The sequence below is a fragment of the Sceloporus undulatus genome, chromosome 9 (genome assembly GCF_019175285.1).
Source record: "Sceloporus undulatus isolate JIND9_A2432 ecotype Alabama chromosome 9, SceUnd_v1.1, whole genome shotgun sequence".
Lineage (NCBI taxonomy): Eukaryota > Metazoa > Chordata > Lepidosauria > Squamata > Phrynosomatidae > Sceloporus > Sceloporus undulatus.
Window position 1 is genome coordinate 28835381 of NC_056530.1, and position 27319 is coordinate 28862699.

Sequence of the window (27319 nt, forward strand, 5' to 3'; positions counted from 1 at the left end):
CCTTGTTTTTTTAAACCCACAGGTCCCAAAGCCTCAAGAAGTGAAAAACCCCAAAACCAAACCCTATATCTTTTACTTTGGTGTGTTTAAAGGAATAGAAAGCATTTTTCCAACCTTAATGTCCTATCTTGGGCCAGGGTGGCAGTACTGAACTTTCCTGTCTATCCTATCCCATCCTATCTTAGTTGTTGCTTTCCAATCCAGGAGGTTGTAATGCCTCATGGTTGTGTTCTTTTCCAAGCTGGATGTTGTTTTCCAAACTGGACTAAGCCTACCACTCCAGTCCATCTCTTCTTACCTTATATATTTTGTAGAAATCCTCAGGTTTGCTTGCAAGCTGACTTGCTGGCTTGAAAATAATAATCGCTCAGAAGCCCTTTAGCCGCTAGCCCTTAACCATTGCCCTTCTTATTGCTGTCCTCATGCTTAGGGACACCAGGAAGGAGAATGGAATGTGGAACATTCTTTCTGGGGGAGAAGCCTTCTGCTTCTTCTCCCTGCCCTTTTACATTTATATGTGCTTGGACGCAAGGACTGGAATGCTTCAGAAAAACTACATTTGTAACTGGTATGTAAAGGACTTCCCTGCCTTTCAGTTGGAGTCCAAACACATCTCAGAATGTTGGCACTTAGATTTTAAAGCCCTAGAACAGATAAGGGAATCCTGTGTCACCTTCAAGTCTTCTGTGTCCTTAAAAACATTTTTTGATTCAACGGTGCCAATGTGTATTCCTGAAAGCCTCCAGGAGCAACAACTGTGCATTAAGACAAGGCCTGTCCCTGATCACCCAACCTTCATTTGCTCCAATGTTCCCTTGGAGCTTTTACTACCATATATATATGTGTATAAGTTGACCTCGTGTATAAGTAGAGGGCATATTTTGGGCCCAAAATTATGGATTTTGCTGGGACTCATGGATGAGTTGAGGATAAAACTTTAGCCCATGTAACAAAGGATGTTAAGGATGGAACAAAGGAAAATTATGTCCAAGAACGTACAAAATTCCAGCAAGCATAAGCATTTGTGCTCACATAAAGGCTTGATGGATTTGGAGGGAGCTATGGTAGATGGTGGCTGTGTGTTGTGTCAAGGAGGCAACCAAGAATAGGTGGGTAGGAAAACCGCACATGTCAAAAAAGGATGTAAAGGCAAATATTAAGATACAGAATTAATGCTCATCAAAAAAAGAACCGTCCCCTTCCCTGAGTAGAGTGGCGAAAGGCGAGAACTTAGTCCAACTTGGTGGAGCCTAAAAGAAGCACCAACCTTCTCTACTCTCTCTGCACTCCTTTGAGGGGAAAGCGCTGCCACCATTTTCCTGCCAAGGCCTTCAAGAAGGCCAGAAGCAGAGCAGTGGCATTGAGAGTAGAAGGGGTTAGTGCTTCTTTTAGGTTCTCCTGGGAGCCTCTTGCCACTCTACTGAGAGAAGGGGATGCTTTCTTTTTTAAAGTAAGTTAAGGTACAGTAAGTTGAGGTATTGACATTGACCCCAGGATTTCTAGACTTAAACATGAGTATATACAAGGACTTAGTGGCCCTTGAGGTATTTTCCAACTTGATGATTCTGTGTTCCTATGATCCTAAGTACAGTAGATGTTTGATCAGTTCTGGTTTTGGGTAGCTGGTTTAGCCTATCATAGATCCTGGCCACCATAAATTGGCTCATGAAGTTTTCCCTGCCCTATCAAAGGTAGCTTAGAAACCAGCTGTTGGGAGGTGTCCATGCTGCCTTACCATCTGCCTTTCCACTGATGTCCCTTCAGACACTATTCCCAAACTCTCTGACCATCTCAGGTCAAGCAGTGACAAGCAGACAGAGATGCTTTTCAGTACTGGTACCCTATTTGTGGAATTGCCTCCCCTGGGACCCCGCTTTGTACCAACATAGTTAACCTTCCTGCAGAATGTAGAGATGCTTTTATTCTCTAAGGGTTTTTCTTGTTTTATTTTAGCATCTTGCACTTTTGTGCATGTTATTTAGGTCTTTGATACTTTCCCAGATGGTAGCATCTTTTCTTTTTAATTGGCCTGCCTTGATAGAAGCAGAGCATTCTGTATAGAACGTCACAGAGGTGGCTTCTCAAGATGGGGAGACCCAACTCAAATCATTTCAAACTGGCAGCAACGTTCAGAATTAAACTGGAGTCATGGTATGACTGCTCTCTCTCTACCATCCATTGCAAATGCTCTTATTCTTTTCTCTTCCTCTGTCACCAGCTGTTTAAGCTGATCTGTAAAGAATGTTCTTTCTCCTTCATGGATGTTTTAACTGACTGCCCAATTCAGCAAAAAGAATCAAAGAGAGAGGCAGCAGGGACTGTGTACAGTCTATTGGCTTATGGCAAGGCCTCTTTGGTTTCCCTCCCCCTTCCTAAATTTATTCACATTGCACTGTTGCAAAAGGAAAGATAGGAAATGGGCTGGGTACTGTACTGAAAGTGCCTGAAGGCAGTGGGTAGTAATGTACAGAATGACTTACAACAAAAGATCGTGGGATGGGTTTCATAAAGCGAAAGCATCCTTCCCTTTGGAGAGCCGAGAGCTCCTTAGTAGAAGGAGGAATCAGATTAAATTATCTGAAAATGTTACAAGGTATGTGAAATACTGTGCAAAGCATCAAGTCTTATGTGCAATTTACGCATGTTTTGATTTTGAATAAAATAATGGTTACTCTATTTGATATAATGATGCGTATTTATCAGTCTGCTTCAGGGTGTGAGGAATTCAACCTGGTGAACAAGTCCATAAATGCTATTAGCCAGCAGCGGGGTGGTTTGGGAGATAGCTCAGCTAATGGATGTATGAGACAGACCCCATTTTCATCCATCTTGCAAGACTGTCCAGTTCACCTGGCAGCCATTTTTGCTCACTGTAGGTGAATGGTTTTTGTTTGGATTAGAAAGTTTCTGGCCTTCCTTTTTAATCCTGGATTTTCTCGCCAACTGTGGTGAATGAAATATGAAAAACAGGAATTAAAATAACAGTACAAAATAATGGTGTTTTTTTTTTTTAATGTACGAGTTTATTTAGCATCAGAGCAAACTCACTTTTAAATACTTTCTGGAACACTATTAACAATGGAAGCAAGCTAGTTCCACATGGAAACTCTCTGTTTTAAAAATGCAGCTTTTTGGCTTAGGCTGCTTTTTATTCTAGGCCTCTGCAGCTCTCCAGTCAGCCTTGTCCCTGCTATCCGACAGTCAAACTGGGGGTCAAATGCTTCAAACGATGGGAGTGTGAGAAACCCAAGCCTCTGCTTCAATTGTGTTGTCTTATTCATGATAATAAGATGACATAAAAGAATCCAGTAACACCTTTGAGACTAACTAGACAGAAAAGGTTTCCAGCATAAGTTTTCATGGCCTGCAATAACATGGTTGTGTTAGTCTGTTTGTGTTAAAACTGGCTAACATGAATACAGTGGTCCCTCCACATTCAGGGTTAGGGGTGAAGGACCCCCATGAATGTGGAAAATCTGCCAATAAAAAATTACTATTCTTTTTAACCAGAACACCTCCCTAGGAATCTCTAGGTCCTCTAGTGCAACTGTCATCAACATCTGCCAGAAGTTGATCATAGACTCATGCTGGAGGACCTATAAATGCCTAGAGAAGTGTTTTCTGTAGGAACTTATAGCTTCTCCAGCACAACTCTGTGGTTAACTTCTGGTAGAGTTGCGCTAGAGGACCTGGCGATTCCTAGAGAGAACATATTAATCCAAACCACAAATAATCAAATACACAAAAGTGAAAGCTGCAAATGTGGCGGGTCAACTGTAGTCTGCCATTTTCCTAGTTCTGGTGCCTGAAATGCTTTTCATTGAAGATTTTGGCCCTTGCGGTCTCTTCCAATTCTATGATTCTATAATCTGCATATTGCAGAAGGGGAAATTGAGGCTGGGTCGCTGTGTCCACCTTGTGAATTCATAGCAGAGTTAAGAATCAAGCTGCAGCAGACATTCTGAATCATTGACAGATCCTTTAGCTACTGTGTCGTGACCTTACTGGAAGGGGTTTAATATATGGAGAAGCAGACATATAGACACGGACTGGGTTACCTTTGGACTCCTTATAGCACCAGAGAGTGGCCCAGTGCAGTTTTGCTGTGGCTGTTTACAACCTTGGAGTTTTCCCTGCTTGCTTTGCCTGCCTGAAAGACACAAATCTCCTGTGTGTCTGTCCACAATTGTGTGTCTGTTGCAAGCTCAGCCCCGCTCAACCTCTCCCGCATCCTCCCTTACCTCTGCAATATTGGCTTCTCGTGGTTTCCCCCCCAGCTGCGGCTGCCTCTCTCTGCATTATTTCTGACAAGGTATGTTAAGTTTCTGGGAGTATGCCAACACCCCCCCCCCCCCTTTCTGTCTCTCTCCTAGAGTACATTTGGGTCAGGTGGAAGGGACACAGAGGGTTATAGGGTTTTGGTTTTTCTCTGTATATCTTTGCTTGTCGTCCCAGCTCCTCCGCCCTGCTTCCTCACGGTGCATTTGAGCAGAGGACGGCTGCCAAAGAGCAGGAAGTTTTTCTCTAAAATGCAAACAGATCTCTCCTCCTTTCCTCTCCCCTCACCTCTACCCAGCCTGCGCCTCCTTCCAGCGACTGAGAGAGAGAGGCAGGAAGGGGTGGCGCTAGTATCATACACAGGGAAGTAACCTTTTGGTTCCCTCTCAAGGAATAGGACAAACAGGAATTGCTGGCTGGCGACAAGCGACAACTAGCCTGCCTGATCCCCGATGACTGCAGCGATATGGAAGAGAATTAATGGGCTAGTGAGTACTTTGGCAAAAGGGGAGGGAACCTGGGAGCAACTAAGACCCCGCTGTTATGAGTAGTGCTTTCTCCCCCTACCCACTTTATGGCATCTCAAGCTGCACTTGTCACCGTTCTTACTTCTCCTGGGAACCCAGAGAAAAAGCAGCAAGGTGCGTCTCTGTTCATTGGAACAGAGCCCGGCTGACAGTGTTTACCCTGCTTTGATGGGGTGTGTTTGCGTGCGACTGTCCCATGCTCTCTTTTTGGTGTTGTTTTAAATTATTTGCTTCCTGCGATTCTGTAGGACCGTACTTGTCCAAGGTGTCGCATTTGATATTTTTACCTGGACTCTTGGTAAAAACAAATTTCATTTCTGCTTTCTCCCATTATAAGGCAGGGCTGCAGAGGCAACAGCAATTCAGATTTGTTCATTGGAAAAAGTCATACAGTTCATATTAGTTGAGTAATCCCTGAGTAGCAGCAAACATGTATTCCAGATTTGTATTCTTTTCTCACTTTGTCGTAAATGTACTCACCTGTGTTTGTTTGGAGAGGGGCTTGGCAGGCTTGGAAATTGCTATGGTAGATCCCAGAAAGGGGTGTGTGGACAGTGCACTAACTGTGTACCAGTTTGAGAGGGGCATTGCTGAATGTCATAAGAGGTAAGCTAGGTGGGCACAAAAATTTTCTGCATCTCTGAGTCGTATAGAGAGGCATTGTGGTTTGAAAATATGGCACCTTCTCTGGACCTGTTCAAATTTTTCCACATTACCGAGGACGACGAACTTCCTGCTTCGTGCCATAAGGAATAAAATAACATTGACATGAGCATTGCGGATCTCAGTTTCCCGTTCCAAGCATCAAGACTCCTGAGTGGAACTCTAGATGACAGACCTGTGTGGAAAAAAGCTTGAATGAACCTTGGAATCTTGGATATGGATCTCTAAATCAAGTCACTGGAGCCGTCTGCTAGGCAGCCCTGCTGTTAACGGTCCCTTTTATACCTCAGCTATTTTTATGGATGGCATGCATGCTACAGCTCAGCCAGAAAAACAGAGGTGCTTGGGGTTTATTTTGGTGTCATTGAATAATCTAGAAACACGTCATTGCCTATGACAATAGCAGAAAACCAAGAACAAGGTTGCAACCACTTTGGTCTTAAGTGCTATGAACAGTTTGACATTTTTTAAAAATGAACAAGGCAGTCTTGGGATGTGCCCTTGGTAATTCCTGAAACGTCTGCCTTCATCATAGTTCACAGGAGGTCTTTCCTTTTCTCTCTTTAAATTGTGCCGCTAGTCCTTACAGTTGGAGAATTATATCAGAGTGCTAAAAGGCCACTGATTTCTGAGAAACCAAATGAAAAGAAACAGCCAATTCCTACAGGTTTCACTTGTGGCTTTTTTTAAATACACAGACAGTCTCTGTTGGCTTTGCTTTTCAATATCCCTATACAGTAGGTCACAATTTCCACTTCATGGATAACAGAACTGTGTTCTGTTCTAGAGCTGGCGAGTAAATGCGTGCTAGAGATTGGTTCCTATCAGTGGTTCGAGCTAGAGTTAGTAGACCCATTGAATAATGGGATTTACATAAGGGACACACTACTCAACCCTTAGTTCTATGGGTCTGCTGGAGATGAGATGGCCTTGTAGGATTCAGGTCCAAGTCATTGTCCTGTTTGGATGAGTGGGGATTGTTATATCTAGTTTTTTTTATTTTTTAAGAACTCATGTTTCCCTACCGCTTCGCAAAAGAGGCAGCAATTTCTTACCGCACTGAAAGTTAGTCAAATACATGTCAAGAAATCTACTGAGGTTAGTAGATTCAGACCTTAGTGAATATTAGCAGGGTCGCTGCCTGTCCAGCAGGTGGATAGATGAGCATTTTCTTCAGCTAGTTAAGCTTTCCCTATGGCTCTCCACATGAAACCAAAATTCTCCCAAACGTCTGAAATACACTGCTTATCCATTGGTCTGCAGGTGGCATCATGATATTATTATTATTATTATTATTATTATTATTATTATTAAGCTTTATTTATATAGCGCTGTAAATTTACACAGCACTGTACATAAAATCATTTAATTAGACGGTTCCCTGCCTTCAAGCTTAGAAGGGAATGGTTGAGGGGAAGGAGATCAGGTCCAGCATTCTTCTCTCCCTCTGAGGCCTGGACCACGGCAGATGGACAGATGGAGGGATCTGTATCTTAAGGATAGGCCTGATGGCAATGGCCCACCTTTCTCTCCCCCTCAGAGGCCAGGATGGAGTTGGATGCCTTTGGGAAGGGCACTACCTGGTTGATGCTTTCATTTTAGCATTTGCCCATTGAATCAGGAAATTTCACAGCTTCCTCTCTGATATCCAGTTTAAAAACAACAACAGTGTGTCACAGTGCTCCAGACATTGCATAAAACCAGGCCAGAGTGCTTACAAGTGTCTCTCAGGTACTCATTTGCATCTTTATATCATCTGCATCATTTGCTGTAGCCGAGAACAGACTGAGGCCCGAGAAAGGTTGCAGAGCTGTAGTTCATTGACAGAGTACCTGCTTTACATGTACAAGATGCCAGGTTCAGATCCTGGCATTTCCAGACAAGGGTGAGAGAGACCATTTCTGAACCTCCAGACAGCTGCTGCTGGCCAATGTAAACAGTGCTGTCCAGCAATCTGAATCTCTGTGAGACAGCTTTCTATGTCTTCCATCACATCTTGGTTTTTATTTGTGTTTTAATTCCATAGAGTATGCTGCTGTTTTTCTTTTCCTACAAGATGTATATACCCAACATTGAATATGGTTGAATGTGTCATTGTTCCCAAGTTGTGTTTCGGGAAATTAGTTATTCCCCCTGGGTCTCTTCCGACTGTATTCCAGAGCTTTAAAAAGTTACTTTTGGTGTACCACTCCCAAAAAAACCTTATCCCCACATATTGGCTGGGGATTTGGGGACTTGTAGTCAAAATGTCACTTTGGTAAGCTTCGTTGGATGAGTACAGGCATGTGTTAGATGTGATACAGCTGTGTGTTCTCTTGTGGCAAGGCCTCACATGCCTGTACAGAATTATTTGTGCTATTAGCTTCTGTTCTGAATTTTGCATATCAATGTTAATACAATTTCCTTGTACACCAACCAGAGAGCTTTGGCTACCGAACAGTCCGAAGCCATAACAATATAATAAATGGCTTGAAGTGAACAAAGATAGGGCATTTTGAGAAACAGCTGGAATAACAGTTACATATTGCAACAGCTTTTGCATTCTCCACCCTGAATATCGTGTCATGCAGTGACTTCCCATTGTCTCCTGTGACTTGCTGTCATACTTATCAGCGAGGAAGGAGCCCGTCTGTAGACCGTCCAGGGCCCTGGAGTGCTCTGTCTGCGTGTGAGTTAAACTGAAACTTAATCTGGCCTTGTTCATCACCAATATAAAGTTGGTGGGAGAGTCCCTTCCATTGATGCTTTTCCTTTCTGGCAGCCTTCCAGGGGTCAGCTTGAAATGGAGTTGAGGAGGACAATAGGGCTGCATCTAGAAGGAGGGGAGTATGCCATTCATTACCCAGGACAGAAAGGACAGTTGATGATGCTCTAGATAGGAGCGGAAGCATTAACTGTGGGAGAGGAGCAGTGAGCCATGTAAGGCTACCGTCGAGAGAGACCAGGCTTTGGAAACCTTCCAGAGTCATGATTGCCTGGGCACCTAAAAGGAAATTGGTGTTGGCACCTAGCAATTTGAAATATTCATGGAGGACTGAGACTGTCTCGGAGGCTTCGGAAAGCTTAGCCTGTAGGGTTTGAACATCTCTCCGTCCTCATGAGGGCCAGAGAGCGTTGTTTTTAAAAACGAAGCGACTGAATTGTGTGAGCTTCCTTTTGTACTGTTTACGGGGCATGAATAAATCACACGTGAAGGTTCTTATGTGTTCTCTGTTGCTTGGCTGCCGTCCCTTTCCCTGACCACATTATCTTCAGTGACTGTTTTGCTTCTCAAGAACTTTTTGCTGCTGCCCTTAGCACAAAGAGTGGCTCAGAGTTAGCAGGGCCTTGAAGGTCATTCCTTCATTTGGATTAGCCAGGAAAGCTTCCCAGCAGAGTTGCATCCTGTGAACATTGTAAAGAGGGGATAGATTTATTAGGAGGGATATGGTATTCACTTTATCCACCTGGATCTCTCCTTACTGAGTCGTGCACCCCCAGTTCCATTACCCTATAAGCAAGTTTCCCCATAATATGCTTGCTCTGGCTCACAAGTGGTTCTTATCTTTCAGTGTAGCACTGGTGTCAGGCTGCAAGATACAGCAATCTTTTGGCCTGGGAAAGGCGTCCTGGCGGAAGGCTGATGGTTTCTGATGAAATGTGACAGAACAACCTACAGATGGCTTGGTGGGCTTTGGAAGGTGTAGCTGAGGGGTGTAATCTAATGGTGTAAGTTCATCGTTTGGAAAAGTTATTTTTCCAAGCTCTGCATAAGTTGACACGTATTTGCTTTATCTTAATAATGACGTGTATCACTTACAGCAAGAACCAGTGTGGTGCAGTGGGTTAAGCATTGGACTACAACTCTGGAGACCAGGGTTGGAGACCAGACTCCCCACTCAGCTGTGTATGACTTTGGACAAGTCACATTCTCTCAGCCTCAGAGAATCACAGACTCACCAAGTTAGAAGAGACCCCAAGGGCCATCCAGTCCAACCTGCTGCCATATAGGAATACACAAACAAAACACTCCTGACAGATGACCACCCAGCCTCTGTTTAAAAACCTCCAAAGAAGGAGACTCCATCACAGTCCAAGTCACCATATTTCCACTGTTGAACAGCTCTTACCATCAGGAAAATTCTTTCTAATGTGGACTCTCTTTTCCAATAGTTTGAATCTATTGCTCCATGTTCTAGTCTCTAGAGCAGCAGAAAACATATGACATTCCTTCAAATATTTAAACAGAAGGTCATATCACCTCTTAACTTTCTCTTCTCCAGGCTAAACATACCTAGCTCCGTAGGTCTCTCCTCATAGGGCTTGGCTTCCAAACCTTTCACCATTTTGGTCACCCTCCTCCAGCTTCTCAACATCCCTTTTGAATTGTGGTGCTCAGAACTGGACACATGATTCCAGGTGAGGCCTGACCTAAACAGAGTAGAGTGGTACTACTCCTTCCCTCAATCTAGACACTATACTTCTGATGATGCAGCCTAGAATCACACTGGTGTTTTTAGCTGCTGCATCACACTGTTGACTCATATTCAACTTGTGGTCTACTGGGAAACCTAGATCTCTTTCACATGTACTGTTGTCAACCCATCCTATATCTGTTTATTTCATTTTTTTCACGCTTAAGTGTAGTACCTGACGTTTCTTGTGTTGAAATTCATTTTGTTAGTTTTGGCCCAGTTCTACAATCTGTTAAGGTCATTTTGAATTCTGATCTTGTCATCTGGGGTATTGGATACCCCTCCTCATTTAGTTTCATCTGCAGATTCCCTTCATTCCATCAGACAAGTCATTGATAAAGATCTTGAATTGCATTCGGCCCAGACAAAACCCTGTGGCAGCCTACTAGTCACTTCTCTCCAGGATGAGGAGGAGCCATTGTTGAGTATCCTATGGGTTCAGTCAGTCAACCAGTTACACATGCACTGAACAGTCACATTGTTTAGCCCACATTTTGCTAGCATGTTTTAAGTATATTATGGGGAACCTTGTCGAAGGCCTTACTGAAACCAAGATAAAGTATGTCCACAGCATTACCTTCCTCTACCAAGGTTGTAACCCTTATCAAAAAAAGAGATAAGATTAGTCTGGCATGACTTGTTTTTGAGAAACTCAGGCTGGCTTTTAGTGATCATGGCATTCCTTTCTGAGTGCTTACAGACTAGCCTTGTTTAATGATCCGCTCTAGAATCGAGGCAAAGGAACAGATCTTGCCAAGAAAACCTCATGATGGGGTTTCCTTAGGGTTGCCATACATTGGAAATTACTTGAAGGACACAACAGCAACAAGTCACTCACACCAGGGGTGATCAAACTTCATGCTTGCAGGACTAGAACCTAAATCCAATCAGGCAGAGCCTGGTGTAAACTGCATACACTAGTGTGGGTCTCAGTAGTACTTACAACAGTTCTGTGGGATGGACAGTTTCACTCATGAGTTGTAAGGGTCTAGGTTGAGGTAAAGATCTAGCAGTTTGCCCCCAGATGCCTAGAGAATTGTTGACAGAGGTAAGGTACAAACCAGCGATTTTCTCTGCTCAGTATTTTAGCTCCTACCCTATATTTGTAGTAGAAAAATGACCACTGGAAGCAGCTTGTATTACTTGCTTGATTTCCGTGGTGCTAATTGCAATGCACACACCTTCTAGTAGGGCACTTGGTTGTTCCTGTCCTCTGTAGTAAGCTTAAAACTGCTTGTTTCTATCTCAGATATGGTTGGATCTGTTTTTCGCCCGGAAGGCAGATGGTACCATGATGGTTCCATTCTGAGAGTGTTAACAGGAACTGTTGAGCCTGCTTTATTTCTGAGAGCTGTAAACAGCTGGACCCCAGTGAATCAGTCTCCTGGTCTAAGCTGCTGTGTGATTTTGTTGTTGTTGTTTTGGTCTTAGGTTTTTCTTCTTGGCCCGTTTTCTGGTTGCGCCTGGCTCTGTGGCAGGTCCTTGTATTTGTGCACATAAACCCCACTTGGCTTGATTTTGGGCAAGCAGGAAATGTTTTTTCAAATGAGCTCAAGGTTTCAGCATCTCTGCTGCACCAAAAGAAGCTTCTGCCTGCAGGATACATCTTAATAAAACTGGCCTAGTTGGGTGGGATAGAAGTGGACATGTACTTTGAGATTAACGCTGCATTTATGCAGGTAAATGTGTTATAGACTTGAAGGCACATATACAAACAAATGAACATGGCAATCTGACTTTATGATGCCATTTCAGACCAGCAGTCTCTTTAACCCAGCCTTCTCAGACAGCAGACAGATTGACAGCATCTCAGATCTTTCTCATCGCTGGCTGCCCAATTCCCTGAAGGGAAGATGCAAGGCACTGAACCTGGAACCTGTTAAATGTTAAGAACATGTGATGTGATGTGCCTTCAAGTTGTTTCTCACTTACGGCGACCCTAAGGCAAAATTATCACAGGGTTTTCTTAGCAAATCCTGTATTCTTTATCCAGAGGGGTTTGCATTTGGCTTCCTCTGAAGCTGAGAGACTTGCCCAAGTTTACCCAGTGGGTTTACGTGGCAGAGCGAGGATTTGAGTCCTGGTCTTCAGAGTCATGGTCCAGTACTCAAACCACTACACCTCACTGATCCTTTAAGAACATGAACTTTGCTATTATGCTGGAAACTTAGACTGTCAGTCATTTTAAGGTTTTGGTTCCTCAAAATTAAAGATATCTACTCCTGCCAGTTAAAAGGCAGATCAGACAGATTGCTAACTGGGACTGGCTACAGGGAATAAACAACTCCCTTGTTCTACCAGCCTCACTGGCTGATGGTCTGTTTCTGGGTACTGGTTTTGACTAATTAACTACATTTCTTATTTTTCAGCAATTGCACAGATAAATTGTAGAAGACGAAGTTAGCCATTCAGCTGAGTTTGGGTGTGAGTCAGAAGAACGTCGTCATTGGCCACCAGTAGTTAGACATTTTCTAGACCTGTTTGCAAGGCTGGCTAGCTTTATCAGGCGTTCTTGTTACAGCCTATGAATGTGGAAGCAGCATCCAGAGAGGGGCCAGAGACTGGGAATGAGCTTAGGGTCGCCGCTCTGTCTGTTTGCAACTCTCCAGAGGAGAACTGCAGAGCTGGCAAGCAGCCTAGTGTGCAGTTAATCTTGCCGCACATACAACATTGCCCATCTCTCCACCACCACCCTGGCAATTTCCACAGTACTGATGTCTTGCCAATTCGTATACAGCCTAACCCCAAAATAACAATGTACAAAACTATAATTATCATGATACCTTCAGCTGGTGCCTGATTGGGCTTTTCCCTCTTGAAACGAATTCACTACTTTGGGCTTCGTCTGAAAACACCGGACGTCTCTATGCCTGTTTCTCTCCTCCTTCATAATGGTTCAGACCTTGTAGGCAAATTACCTGGATGCTCTCAATCAAGGTCACAAAAAAGTCACCTGAATAACCACTTCGGGGTCAGAAAAGACCACAAGGCAGTGCTGAAGGACACCAGAGCATATGAATTAAAACTTTGGGGTCCATCCATAAAATGCCAGCAGTAATACTTTCAGCATTTATACAATATACAGTGGTACCTCGGGATACGAAATACCCAGGTTACGAAATTTTCGGGATACGAAAAAATCCCATAAGAAATAATTGTTCCGGGTTACGAATGTTTTTTTCGGGTTACGAAAAAACTTTTGGTGCTTTTCGGCGCTATTTTACACGGAACCGCGGCTTTTCCCCATTAGCGCCTATGGCATTTCGGCTTACGAAGGCTTTTCGGGTTACGAAAGCGGCCGCGGAACGAATTACTTTCGTAACCCGAGGCACCACTGTACATCAGGTACTCATAGCCCTTCATCACTACTTTTTAAGTACACTCATCCCTCCATATTTGCAGATTTGATTATTCACTGGTTTTATAATACATTCTGTCTAGGAATATCTAGGTCCTGCAGCTCAACTCTATGGTCAGATTTAACCAAAAGTTGCACTGAAGGACCTAGAGCTTCTTAGAGAAAATAATCCACTAGGCATTTGTAGCTCCTCCAGCACAATTCTATGGTCAGTGTCTAGTAGATGTTGACCACAGAGTTGCACTGGAGGACCTAGAGATTCCTAGAGATGTTCTCACAGGTAAAAACAGTATTTTTGTTATTTGTGATTTTTCCACATTCATGGGGGTCCTGTGCTCCTAACCCCAGTGAATGTGGAGGGATGAGTGTAATCTTTTCAATAGCAAGTCAATAATGTTGTTTGGGATGGGCAGTAGCTCACCTGTTCAACAACAGTTCAACCATGCATGACATGCAGAAGGTCCCAGATTACTGAGTAGTGTCTCCAGTCTCTAAGGTTGGCGGAGACTTCAGAGAGCTGCTGTCAGCCAGATTAGGCAGTGTTTGGATAGATGGATGACTCTGTGGCCTGATTTTATGTGAGACAGATTCAGGTATGTTGCTCATGTACAGTACATTGTCTCCATTTTGCCAACTGAGGCTGAGAGATCAGTTGTTTGTCTTCAACTTCACATCGTAGAATCATAGAGTTGGAAGAAACCTCAAGGGCCATCCAGTCCCTGCCATATAAGAATACACAAAGCACCCCCAAGACATGGCCATCCATCCTCTGTTTAAAGACCTCTAAAGATGGAGACTTCACCACTCTCCAAGGAAGTGTCCTCCACTGTCAAACAACTCTTACTGTCAGGAAGTTCTTCCTAATGTGAAGTCGCTTCCCTACCCCTTCATATCCTCAGGATATTTCATTTCATCTGGATGTTCTCAATCCACAGTTGGCCACTAAAGCCACATCTAACAACTTCTGGTCTGTATTCCCATTTCAGGTTGGGCTTTGATCTTGACTCACAAAATGCCGCTTCACCAAGCAAGTATCAAGCGTACTTTGCTATTACTGTTGTTTTCTGTCAGGCTCATACTTATAGCCCTTCTTGTTGAACAGACCAATAACTCTGAGGCCAAGGTGAGACTTTTAAACCAAAGCTTCTGGTTCTTCTTTTTAAGTTGTTATGCTATAGCCACAATTCTCCTCTGTGTGTGTGTGCATTTAAAAAGGCAGCTCCTATCATGAATGCTGTAGTGTTGTTTTACAGTTCATTTGAGGTCTTCTGTGTTGCTGTGGTGATGCTATGGACGTAGTTGAAGTCTTCAATATGTATGTGTGTCTTCACTGAGCACAGGACTGGGATCGGACACTGCAAATACAATCTTTTCCTTGCTAGGAGGGGGTGATTTCTTCCTTCCTTATCCCATGTTGGCATAGCCCTGGGCAAAGAGATACTGATTATGCAGGGTGAGTCAACAGAGATTCCAGACAGTCGTCTCTGCTTAATCCTCTCTCCCAAAGGTAAAATATCATAGCAGATTTTCTGTGTCCTGCAGCTGGATTTCAGAGGTGCAGTCTTGCCCTCAACTTTGGACCAGTTCTTTCTCCCTGTCAGCCCTACAGTGGGAGTACCCAATATCTCCAATCTTCATTTTGCCCTTCCTTCTGCCCTGTCCCAACACCTATGTGATTCACAATGAATCTACAGGTGTGTTAACTGTTCTGAACTACAAGGACCTCCTTGGTCTGTGGCAAAGACACTGCTTTGAAGGGGAGGGGAATCACACCCTTATTCCTGCTGTTAAAATAGCAGAGTGCTTGGAGAGTGTTAAGTAAAGGTTAACAAAGGCACTCCAAGTTATGCTAACCCTCGCACACTGCCACTGCCTTCCTTTGAAGCTGAGAAAGTGTGAATTGCCCAACGTCAGCCGGTGAATTTCTGTGGCTGTACAGTGCGCCCTTGGCTTATGCGGGGGATCTGTTCCGGATCCCATTGAATTTAACAAGTCGTCCCTCCGTGAATATTCAAGACTTCAGATCTCAAGTCCATGAGAACGGAAGTGCGACTGTACATTGTACATTAATGTACAGTGCATTGTACTGTTTTTTAATGTTGTGAGCCACCCTGAGTCCCAATTTTGGCAAAAAGGTGGTGGTGGTGGTGGTGATAATGATGATGATGATGATGATGATGATGATAAATAATACATTAAATGTCTCTGTTTTTTATACTTGCAAACTTCTCCTAGGATATGAGAGGTGCCATCTCTTGTTTCCCCCATTTCAATCCTCCTTGAAGCACTTAGATTTCTGCAAAAATGCTTTTTTAAAAAAAGATCTATGCTCCCTTCAGAAGATAGATTGAAGTGCATGTTACTGAACTGAAGACACGCTCTTATTCTACTATTTCTTGATGTTTAGTGTCTTTATCTCTTTCGCTGGGTCTTTTGAAATTTAGATTGTGAGTTCCTTGGGGAGACTCTGGCTTCTTGCTGGACCGTCGGTAAAGAAACGATGGTAAATGTAGCTCTGAAACAGGCATTCGGCTTTTCAAAGGCATCCCACTCAAAAGAGGAGAAAGAAAGTGCAGGTCCAATAGGATCCACACTTGCAACAGGCATTTCCAACAAGGTAAAGATGGAGTGGTCATTTCCCAGCCTGAACAAGGGCTGGTAGTGTTGCAGGGAGAGAAAGAAAAAGAGAAAGGATGCCTCTGATCCCACCAATTGCAAAGTTGCAGCCCCAGTTGACACTCTGTGCTATACTTGTCTTTCTATAGCAGGAGGGGAATGTAGACCACTCTTGTATAAGGCACCTTGTAAACTGGTGGTGGTCATGTTTTCCATGTTCACCTGAAATAAGAGGATGGAGCATAGCACAAAGCTGTGTCCCAGGCGATTCTAAAAAATGGCAGATGTCATTTGTTAGAACAGAGCCAGAAACACAACTACAGCTGGGTGTGTGTGATGCAGCTGCCTTTCTGCAGAGGCTCGAATCTGTACTATGTGTGAGTGAACACACCGCTAAACGGAAACTGAGCAAATAACTTGCCTCACCCCTGGGTCATCTCAATCTGAACCTGATTGTACTAGCATTTGGGAATGAGGGAGACTAGCCTATGATGCATTAGGCCTTGCGACAACTCAGGAAATCATATGCTGCGATCCAGAATCTTAACACTTTACTTACTTACCTACCTATCTACCTACATATATGCATATGAATGATGTATATATCCCGTCTTTCTCCCAACCTAGAGTTTAAGGCAGCAATAATCCTTTTCTTGTAGATCTTAGGTTCCTAGTGTGGTGTAGTAGTTTGAGAATTGGACTATGACTCTAGAGACCAGGGTTCGATTCCCTGCTCAGCCATGGAAACCCACTGGCTAACCTTGGGCAGGTCACACTCTCTCAACCTCAGAGGATGGCAATGGCAAACCCCTCAGAAGAAGCTTGTAAAGAACACCCTGTGATAGGTTCACCTTAAGATCACAATAGGTCAGAACGACTTGAAGGCACCCAACAACAACTATACCATGCTAGCTAAGCTGCCAAATACTGGGTGAGATTAAGGCGCAGGGCCTTAAACACCAGGACTAAAAGCTTGTAATGATCCCTGGCCTGAACTGGTAGATAGTGGAGGGAGCAGAAAGGCAAACCTGTCAGCAGGCTATTACAGTAGTTCAGGTGTGAAATAACCAAGACCTGGCCAAGCAAATGGGCAACCTCAAAGGTCAAAATGTTCACAACATGCCTTAGAATTTGCCCCGATAAAGGGGTTTAGAGACAAAGGCTAATCCACCAGGACACCAAGGTTTCTGGCAACTGAGTCAGGAACCAGTATGTAATCCTGTAAACACAGCAAAGGGCCTGAAAGTGGGGCTACGGGCTATTTTAAAGCTATCTTTTCATTAGTTAATTAATTTTTATAGCGAAATCTGCAGCACTTCCCCATTTTTATTTCACTAAAATACACACACACACAAATTGTAGTGTTTTTAGCCTTTATTGATGCTATTTTAAATTTCTTAGCTTGGTTTTACTTGTATGCCACCCTGAGATCTTCGGATAAAGGCTGGGATATAAGTATTTTAGGGCCCAAACACCCTAAAGGTATCAGATGCCAGCTGATCTTGGAAGTGAAGCAGGGTTAGTCCTTGGAAGTGCTGTAGGCTATGAGGGAAGAACTGGCAGAACCGCCTCTGAACGTTCCTTGCCTAAGAAAACCCTATGAAATTCATGGGATTGCCATTAAGTTGACAGGCGACAGACACAAACATACTGTACTTTAAATAAATAGTTTTGTTCAAACAAAAACACCTGCAAAGGAAATCAGCTGTGGATTTTCATGGGAAAGGATCTTTGCGCTCAGTTTTGATAGTGATTGTAAGTCTCTGGGTAAATCTTACTCTCAGAGGTAGCTTGATTCTTAGTATGCACCTGCCCTTCTGCCTCACTGCATCTCAGTCTTTCAGTAGTAGATCTACTAGGATCTACCTAGTAGATCCAGGATTTGGGTAGAATTCCAAGCAAGTTTGAAATTGCCAATCGATGATCTAATAATAATAATAATAATAATAATAATAATAATAATTTGTTTTATTTATATACCGCTATTCCAAAGATCATAGCGGTGAACAGCAAGTAAGCTAATTAGCAAGTAAGCTAATTTGCCCCCAACAGTCTGGGTACTCATTTTAGCTCCCTCCTCGGAAGGATGCACGCCTGAGTCGAGCTTGGGCCCTTTTGCTGGTCTTGAACTCACAACCTTGTGGTTTTGAGTGAATGGCTGCAGTACAGGCATTTAACCACTGCGCCACCAGGGCTCCGTACTAAACTAGGTGTAGGCATCATTTTCCACCTTGCACTCACCTGGTGAGCCATGCTGGTACGTTCGGCATGCCTGAAGTAATGCACTGTCACTTCTGGTGGCGTTTCGGCCAATTTTCAGCCAAGTTGAATTTTTTCTTTTATGTTTTGGGGAGCTTTGAGGGGCTTTGGAGAGTCAGGGGAAGCAAATTGCTATGTTTTGGGCATATTTGGGTCAAAGGAACTGGTGCAGTTTAAAAAAAACAGTCTGGCACATTGGGGGGACTTTTCAGGATCCCGAGAGCCACATGCAGCTGCAGGCCATCCTTTGCCCACCCTGATATAAGATGTGGTTTGTTGGAATGCAAGACGGGGCCTGCTTCATTTGTGAGAGATTCCGGAAAACATCCAAGGGTAGCCGTGTTGGCCATATAGCAAATCCAGCGATATCAAAAAACACCAAAGAGTGATACCTTTGTTTTTTGTGGGTTTTTTGGGCTCTGTGGCCATGTTCTAGAAGAGTTTATTCCTGACATTTTGCCAGCATCTGTGGCTGGCATCTTCAGAGAATGCATCCTCTGTCAGCCACAGATGCTGGCGAAACGTCAGGAATAAACTCTTCTAGAACATGGCCACAGAGCCCAAAAAACCCACAAAAACTATGGATGCCGGCCATGAAAGCCTTCGACTTCACAATGATACCTTTATGGGGAAAACCAAAATGCACAATATACTTGTGCACTATGCAAGCTTTCAAAGCTCTACTGGTTTCTTCATCAGGCAAGGTGTTCAAAACCATACAGGAGGGAAAAAAACTGAAGATCTTAATCATAGGCCTGCATTTTGTTGTTTTTGTTCTAAGTCCAGAAGGTATGGAGGGCTATATCTTGGAAGGTGGCACCTCCTCTTTGTGGCCATGTGGCTACTGGGAGATTCACATGTGGGAGATTATGTTGGCCAACCTCTCTTTGTTCCTTTAGCCACCATCTGAAAATGATTTTATCTAGAGCTGCCTTTTGGCAGAGCCTCCATATTGTTATTCATTTTGGGGGGTTTTTTGGATGGTAGTAGATCTGTTTGATTATCATTATCACGAGAACCCACTTTTACACCTCAAAAAGGAATGCCAATGTCACACACTAAGGCACCAGTGCAAACAAGGCATCCTCTACAGTAGCATGCAGTACAGTGTCACTGTCATATGTCACATTTGTTAAGTCTTTTGGGGAGGGGGAACTGTACAGCCTCAAAGTAATCTGTTACCCATCTGTTCTTTCTTGATTTATACACTTGGTTTTTAAAGGGAATAAATTGTTAAAACATGTATCAAGAGAGTTCAGATAACACAACTGTGTGTGTGGAGCATTGCAGGATACAAGTCCTATAAATAATAATAGAACTACCATAATGAACATAATGAATTCAGTGTAAATACTAACTTGTAATTAGCCTTAGCTCTTTTCCAGCACCAATTTCCCAATTACTATCACCTTGCCGACAAATGTCACCTTAACCTCTTGTAACTGATAGTAAATATGGTAATTTCAAACAATTAATGTCCAGCATTTTACTTCCGATGGTCGAATTAATGGTGGTTCGGCCTGTTTGGGGAGTTGAATAGTTACAGTTCTGGCATCCATAAGAAAATAGCTCTTGTTTGCTATTCATAAAGTTGGGGGAAGTGATCTGCCTTGTATGACTGTTGGAAATGAAAGCCAAGAAAAGCTGATCTACTTACATTATTTTGTTAGAAATGAAGGCAAACAATGAGATCGGAATTTTTTAGTGAGTATTAGTGTCTCCTCCCAAAGTCCTCCTCTGTTGCATCTGAGGAAGTAGACCAAAGTCTAGGAAAGCTTATGCTACAACCACTTTTGCGGTTAGTCTCAAAGGTGCGCTTTGACATCTGTTAGCATACTGATATTCCAGATTAACATGCCAATGTCTCTGGGTTCTGTCCTATCATGTAAAATTGACTGCAGACTCCAAAGCTTTTGCCTATGAAGCATAAACTCAGGCAGATTTTACCAGGCTAGCTAGGCTTTATGTCTGGACTGCACACCTCCCATGCAAGAACCAGCCTAGTTAAGTATGGGGAGATTCATCACTAAAAGAACAGCATCAGGTGACAAGTTGACCGTATCAGCTATGAACACATGGATGATTTGAAATAGCCTTGTCCCTCCATATTCACTAGGGTTAGGGGCACAAGACCCATGTGACTATGGAAAAACCGCAGATAACAAAAACACCATGTTTTTACCTGAGAGGACACCTTTCTAGGAATCTCTAACCCCACCTAGAAATAGTGAGAACAGAACCTAGGCCCATCTGCCTGCATGGCACATGCTGTAACACTGAGGGTCTGCTCTTACTCCCTGCAATATTCACCTGGAATATTATGTCTAGGTTTGGGCACCATAATTCAAAAAGGATGTTGAGAAGCTGAAGCGTGTCCACAGAGGAGAGGAACCAAAACGGTGAAGGGTCTGGAAACCATATGAGCAGGGTATGTTTAGCCTGGAGAAGAGACAGTTAAGAGGTGATAAGATAGCCCTGTTTAAGTATTTGGAGGGGTGTCACATTGCGGATGGAGCAAGCTTGTTTTCTGTTGCTCCAGAGAATAGGATCCGGAGCTACAGGAAAAGAGATTCCAGCTCAACATTAGAAGGAACTTCTTGACAGTAAGAGCTGTTCAACAGTGGCACACACTCCCTCAGAGAGTGATGGAGTCTCCTTCTTTGGAAGTTTTTAAACAGAGGCTGGATGGCCATTTGTCAGGGGTGCTTTGATTGTGAATTCCTGCATGTCAAGGGGGTTGGACAGGATGATCCTTGGGATATCTTCCAATTCCATGACTCTGTGATTCAAATGCCCTTGTGCAAGTGGCCGTCTCCTCCTCCTCCTCCAGTGGTATCAGCTGATAGCAAATGCATGAAACCCCATTTCTGCATGTGGCACGGTGCCTTGATGAAAAGTCTAAGCCCCATGGCGATCTTTCTTCAACAGTGGCCATTGCTAAACAGCCCTGGAGCAGAGAGTTTTAGAATGAAGCAAGGGGCAAACAACACAAACAGCCGTTTGATTAGAAGAGGATTAAGTTACTACAGCTTGGCAGATTTTTAACCTCTTGTCCAGTTGCCAAAACTGGAGGAGTAAGAGTCAAAACCAGAACAAGTTCCAGGGAGCAGGGTTTCTCCCTCCTCCCTTGCTTTTATATTTATGTGATTGTGTTGGATCACAATATGCATATGCAGCAAGGGTGACCTATGGGGTCCATGCATCCCCATGGTACAAACTGCTCTGAGATTTCTTTTAAATGAAAAGCTATTTTAAACGCCATTAAATAATAAAACATGGAAACATACGCACAGGCACTCAGATTCCTGACTAGTAACGTTAAATCTTTTAAGTTGCTCACAACAGAGGTCTAAGCATTCTCTCCTGACAAATCCCAAATAATGTAGACTGGAATCTCTTATGAGAGAGCCTAGTTCATTTGTGTGTGTGTGTGTGTGTGTGTTTAAATGACATAAAAATGGAGAAGTGCTACTGATTTCCCCATAAAAATGGGGAAATGGTTCCTACCCTAGAGAGGGCAAGATCTTCATAACCATTTGACAGTGAGGAAAACAGGGCATGTGTTGAGTTCAAGAGGGACAAGTAGCCTCCTTTAGTTAGTTTGAGGGCTTAGTGGATGGCAAGCAGGGGGCACAGTGACTTCAAAAACAGCTCCTATCTTGTGCTATTTGGAGATAACTCCCCTGACCAAGGGCAAATGCTAGCTCCTTTTGGAGTGCTTGTTTAGGAGTTGTGAGGTTTTCATTCTTATTTACTTGCTTAGTGTACAGATCTTCGTGGGGGGGGGGGGGAGTCACACTTTGTCAACCCCAGAGGACAGCAATGGCAAACCCCTCTCAAGAAATTTGCCAAGGAAATCCCGCAATACGTCAGAAACAACTTGAAGACACACAACAACCATGACAGCTCTCCAGAAGGTTGACCGTGTTTCAGTAACTTAATAAATTATTATTATTATTATTATTATTATTATTATTATTATTATTATATTTTTACCTGCCTCTCCTCACGGCTTGAGGCGGGTTACAGCATAGTTAAAACACAATCGTTACATAAAATACACATATTAAGCTGCATTTCTACGCAGTATTTATATTACAATGCATAGGGCAATAATTAAACATAAAATGCATGTTTAAAATTCACGATTAAAAACTGCCTGGATAGACCTGCCGGAAGAGATGGGTCTTCAGATGTCATTGGTGATTCCATATTTGTCACTTTGCCTCTGCCATCGCTAACTCCTTTTCATCTACCAGAATAGAGGTGAGCAATTGGCGACCCTTCCAAAGTGTATAGACCAGGGGTAGGCAACCTTTTTGAGTCGGGGGCCGGATTGCTGTCCCTCAGACAACTGGGGGGCCGAAGCCAAAAAATAAATAATTGTAAAAAATTAAATAAATAAATAAACCGGGACAAATGTAGGACAAAATTTTCAAATGGCGGACACTTTTTTTTTAAAAAAGTGGAGGACACGCGAAAAAAATTGCTGATTTTTAAAAAAATGTTAATATAAATGCATGTTTCTGAGGCTTCTATAGACAATTTTCCCCCTTGCCCCTGCGTGCGAGAGGCCAAAGGCCCCGGCGGCAATCGGCGGCAGGACCGGGCTGGGGCCGGTCCCAAGGCCTTGCCGGGCCGCATCCGGCCCGCGGGCTGCAGCTTGCGTACCCCTGGTATAGACTGCAGTTGCCATCTGCTTTAGCCAGCCCAGCAGATGGTGAGGAATGACAAGGAACTGCAGTTCAGCAGCGTTGGAAGAGCCACACATTCCCTCCATCCTGAACAAGAAGCATATACAATACATTCATCCTTAGAAGGAAAGATTTACACCATCTTTATAGCCGAAAGAAGATGAAAAAAGGCACCTTGGAAAAATGTCTTGACAGTGGTTTTCTGAGACGGATAGGAATATGCACCTCTGGGGCAGATTTCCACTGCAGTGTTGCACCTGGTACAGCTTCCACCCAAATCATCTTCAACTGTAGAAGATGCTGAGAATTCTGTTATGGGTCTTCAAACATCTCTGCAAGGAGAAAAAATCACTACAAATATCAGATTTCCTGCTACTGACTGTCAAACAGGTTTAAGCACTATAGACATTTCTGTGTCCCCCTCTGCTTTTCAATTTCTTTGAGTGAGAGCAAGCAGAGGTTCCTAGGGTTTCCTAAATAGCAAAGTAACTGTTTCTGAGGTCATGGCCAGGATCTCAACAGGGTTCTGGTTAACATGACTACATCCTAATTCAAGTTGAGCATCCCTTATTCCAGTGGTTCTCAAACTGTGGAGCAGGACCCTCAATGAGGGTGTTCAAGAGTTGCTCAAGGGGGGACGCAAGACATGGAAGACCCCCCTCTTTTTCCTCCTTCTTCCCTCTTTCCTCCTTCTGCTCCATTTCTTAAACTTGTTTTCTCCTGGAGGAGAAGAGAAAGGCAAGGCTTGGAGGAAAGGCTTGGAGCCTCTGCCTGTGGGAAGAGGAGGAGAGCTATTTCCTTCTAAAATGTTAAAATATGAATATGCATGAATGTGTGAATGTAAATATGCACACTAAACAAAGAAAATATTTTTATTCATATACTACATTGCATGGAGGGGGTGTGCAATGTCCGCATATAGATGTAAAGGGGGTCACGAGGATAAAAAGTTTGAGAGCCACTACTGCCTTATCTGAAACTCTGAAATCTGAAATATTCCAAAATAGGTAACTGGGATAGCAACACCTTTGCTTTCTGATGGCTCAGTGTACACAAACTTAGATTCATGCACAAAATTCTTTAAAAATGTTAATGTATAAAAATATCTTGAGGCTATATTTATAAGGTGTATACAAAACATAAATGAACTTCATGTTTAGACTTGGGTCCCATCTCAAAGATAATCTCATTATGTATATGCAAGTATTCCGGAATCTGGGGGGGGGGGGGGAATCCCATACCCATCCGAAATCCAGAACACTTCTGATCTCACGCATTTTGGATAAGAGAGACTCAACCTGTACCTATAGTTTACTTGGTCTTTGTGCCTCATTAGCATTGTGTGGCTCCAGTTCAGTTGCAGGCACCTTTGTTTCTGTGAGTATAGCGTGAGGAAAGATCACCAGTCCACATGAGTCATAGAAATTTTGCAAGTTTTTATCCTCCTCCGGAAATGGTAGTGAAAAATCAGCTTGTAGCTCTGTGTGTGTATGCGCACACACAGATGGTCCTCTAAATCAGGGGTGAGGAATGTGCAGCTCTGTTGAAAATGTTGGCCTCTTGCTCTCCTTGCTCTCCTGTGCTCCAATTCATATAGCCAACACTTGTGGTCTGACATGTACAAGGTCACATGTTCCCCATTCTTGTTCTGTACCTTTATGATTTGAAAGTTCACAAAGGCTGCAACACTCTCTCCTTTATTTTCTTATATTGCTTCTTTACCCCGTTCTCCCTATTTAATGTGGTCCATTATGTTATCATGGAGTTCTCATTGGCAAACTACTGGTGGAGGGACTGTTCAGTGGCTGAGTAGCTCCTTTGTTCATAGAGTTGTAGAGTTGGAAGAGACCCCAAGGGCCATCCAGTCCAACCCCTTGACATACAAGAATTGGCAATCAAAGCATTCCTGACAGATAGCCATCCAGCCTCTGTTTAAAGACCTCCAAAGAAGGAAACTATCGCTCTCTGGGTCAGGATTTTCTACTGTCGAACAACTCCTACTGTCAGGAGATTCCTTCTAATGTTGAGATGGAATCTATTTTCCTGCAGTTTACATCCTTTGCTCTGGGTCCTAGTCTCTGGAGTAGCAGAAAACGGTCTACCACCCAGCCCCATCTGAAGTTCACGGCCCAGATTTATCTATTGTTTCAGCTCACGGTGGGCAGATGCTCACTTCAAGGGACAAGCGATAAAAGCGGCGGCCAGTGAGATGTCAGCTGATGGGGGACTTGAGAAGACCGCCATAGTCCAATACTGTCTACAACTGTTTCCAGAAGCCATGTTCTGACTGCTCTTCCAGCTTGATGTTAGGAGAACTGACAAGTTGCCACATGTGCAACCAGAAGTCTCCTTGAGTTTGGTTGCCCTGAATGTGGGTGAACTTGCATGAGCTCATTTGTGAGTTTTTCCACCTGGTATTTAAGGAGGTTCTGTTTTCTAGTACACAAGGCTTTCTAAAAGAGTGTGATCATGTACAGTACATATAGATATACAGTCAGCCCTCCTTATCCACAGATTCTTTATCCATGGATTCAAACATCCACGGCTTCCAAATACTCCAAAAATATATAAATCCTAAGAAGCAAGCCTTGATTTTGTCATTTTATATAAGGGACACCATTTATTGTGCCATTGTATTTAATGGGACTTGAGCATCCATGGATGTTGAACCAAACTCCAGCTGATACCAAAGGTCCACTGTAAATGAATTGGGAAAAATAACAATTTTGGATTACAACTCTCAAGATCCCTCAGGAAGCATGCACAAAAAAAAAGAACTTTTCTAAATTCAGGGCTTATACACATGTATCTTTCTGCACCTCTCTCCTTCCTTCCCTGGAATGTGTTTCTTCGGAAGTGCTGTGCTATCACTAGACTGATATGCCGAACTCTAGACTGAGAAATGGAAACCAGAAGAAATACAAATGCATGTCCCTTTCCCCACTTTATCCCCTTCTGGCCTGTTGTGAATGGGGATGGAGACAGCAGTTTTTGCTGACACAAGCCTCTGGATTAGCCTGCAGATGGCTTTATCACAGTCATCTTTCTTCCCACCAGCCTTCAGATTTCTCCTCCAACCAACAAGAGGCCAGTAAGAAGGTATCAGTTTCTACTGTTTTCACTGCTTCAGAACCAAGTAACCTAGAGTGATAAACGGCTCTCACTATCTGTTCCCAATCACAACCATAGAGTTATAAGAGATGTCAAGGGCCATGCAGGAACTCTCAATGAAAGCATAGCTGACAGATGGCCATCCAGCCTCTGTTTAAAGACCTCCAAGGAAGGAGACTCCATCACTCCCCAAGGGAGTGTGTTCCACTGTCAAACAGCTTTTCCTGTCTGAAGTTCCTACTAATGTAATGTGGAATCTCTTTTCCTGTAGCTTGCATCCATTGCTCCATGCCCCATTCTCTGGAGCAGCAAAAAACAAGCTTGCTTCCTCCTCAATATGACACCCCTTCAAATACTTATGCAGGGCTATCATATTATCTCTTAAAGCATCTCTTCTCCGACTAAATATACCCAGCTCCCTAGGTCTCTCCTCATAAGGCATGGTTTCCAGACCCATCACCATCTTAGTTGTCATTTAATGTCCATTCCAGTGACAGGTCTATGATGGAGCAGCCAATTTACCCGTATGTCTCTCTAGCACAAGGGCACTTTGGCTTTTGTCACTTTCCATGTGGCCAGTGGTTTCTTCATTGTCCAGCTCTCATATCCATACGTGGTGATTGGGAAAACAGTGGCTTGGATGATTCTGACTTTAGTGCTCAGTTATATATCTTTACCTTTTAGGATCTTGTCTAGTTCTTTCATGGCTGACCTCTCCATTCCTAGCTTACTGTGTAGCTATGTTACTTAAACAAGGTTTTAGTTGTCCTTGGTGATCTTTCTGCAAAGGAAGGGGTATGATAGTGTGACTCTGTGCATGTGTGGGTCAGGCAGACATAGCTTCCATTTTCTTTAAAAGAAATCCCAAAAGATGCAGTCTAATATTTCTCAGGCCAGCATTAACAGAAGCTTGCAAAGGTGTGTAAATAGATCTATAGGCAGCAGAGGGAGCTAGCTTCTAAGCACAGAAGACAGACTCTTCAAGACAAGTGTGATCTTCTGAGTTGTATTTGGGGTTTGGGTTCAAATTCAATGCTGCTGCAGGTCTGTGAAATAGAAGTAGTCATACTTGTCTTTTATGTGGTCGTGTTGGTTTCTCAGTCTCTATCTTTCATGGTAGCTTATCTAAGTTGATGGTGGTTAAGGACAGTAAACAGGATTATTCTCATCAGAAATATGCCATATATTCCCAGACTGAATGTCATCTCTGTGGCTTTTGGGATGTACAGATCTGGCTAGACAAGGATTTCCGAAACTGCTACACCGCTGTTTTATGATGTGTTATTAAAAAATGTGAAAAGATTTAAGGATCTGTAGGTGAATTCCACAATAACCTTGTATGACAATTAAAATACACAC

General features: G+C 43.3%; 1 protein-coding gene across 12 annotated transcripts in view; it reads left to right on the top strand.

Moving 5' to 3' along the window:
- MARK2 (microtubule affinity regulating kinase 2) overlaps positions 1-27319 on the top strand; it is a 126711-nt gene that overhangs the window by 44763 nt on the left and 54629 nt on the right. The window contains exon 1 of one of the 12 annotated variants that reach the window (XM_042439141.1): positions 4640-4766. The exons of the other annotated variants lie outside the window; for them this stretch is intronic. Coding sequence (XP_042295075.1) covers positions 4731-4766 — 36 coding nt within the window. The 5' untranslated portion in view covers positions 4640-4730. Of the gene's footprint in view, positions 1-4639; positions 4767-27319 lie in introns of those variants that run through there. 12 annotated transcript variants of the gene reach the window in all.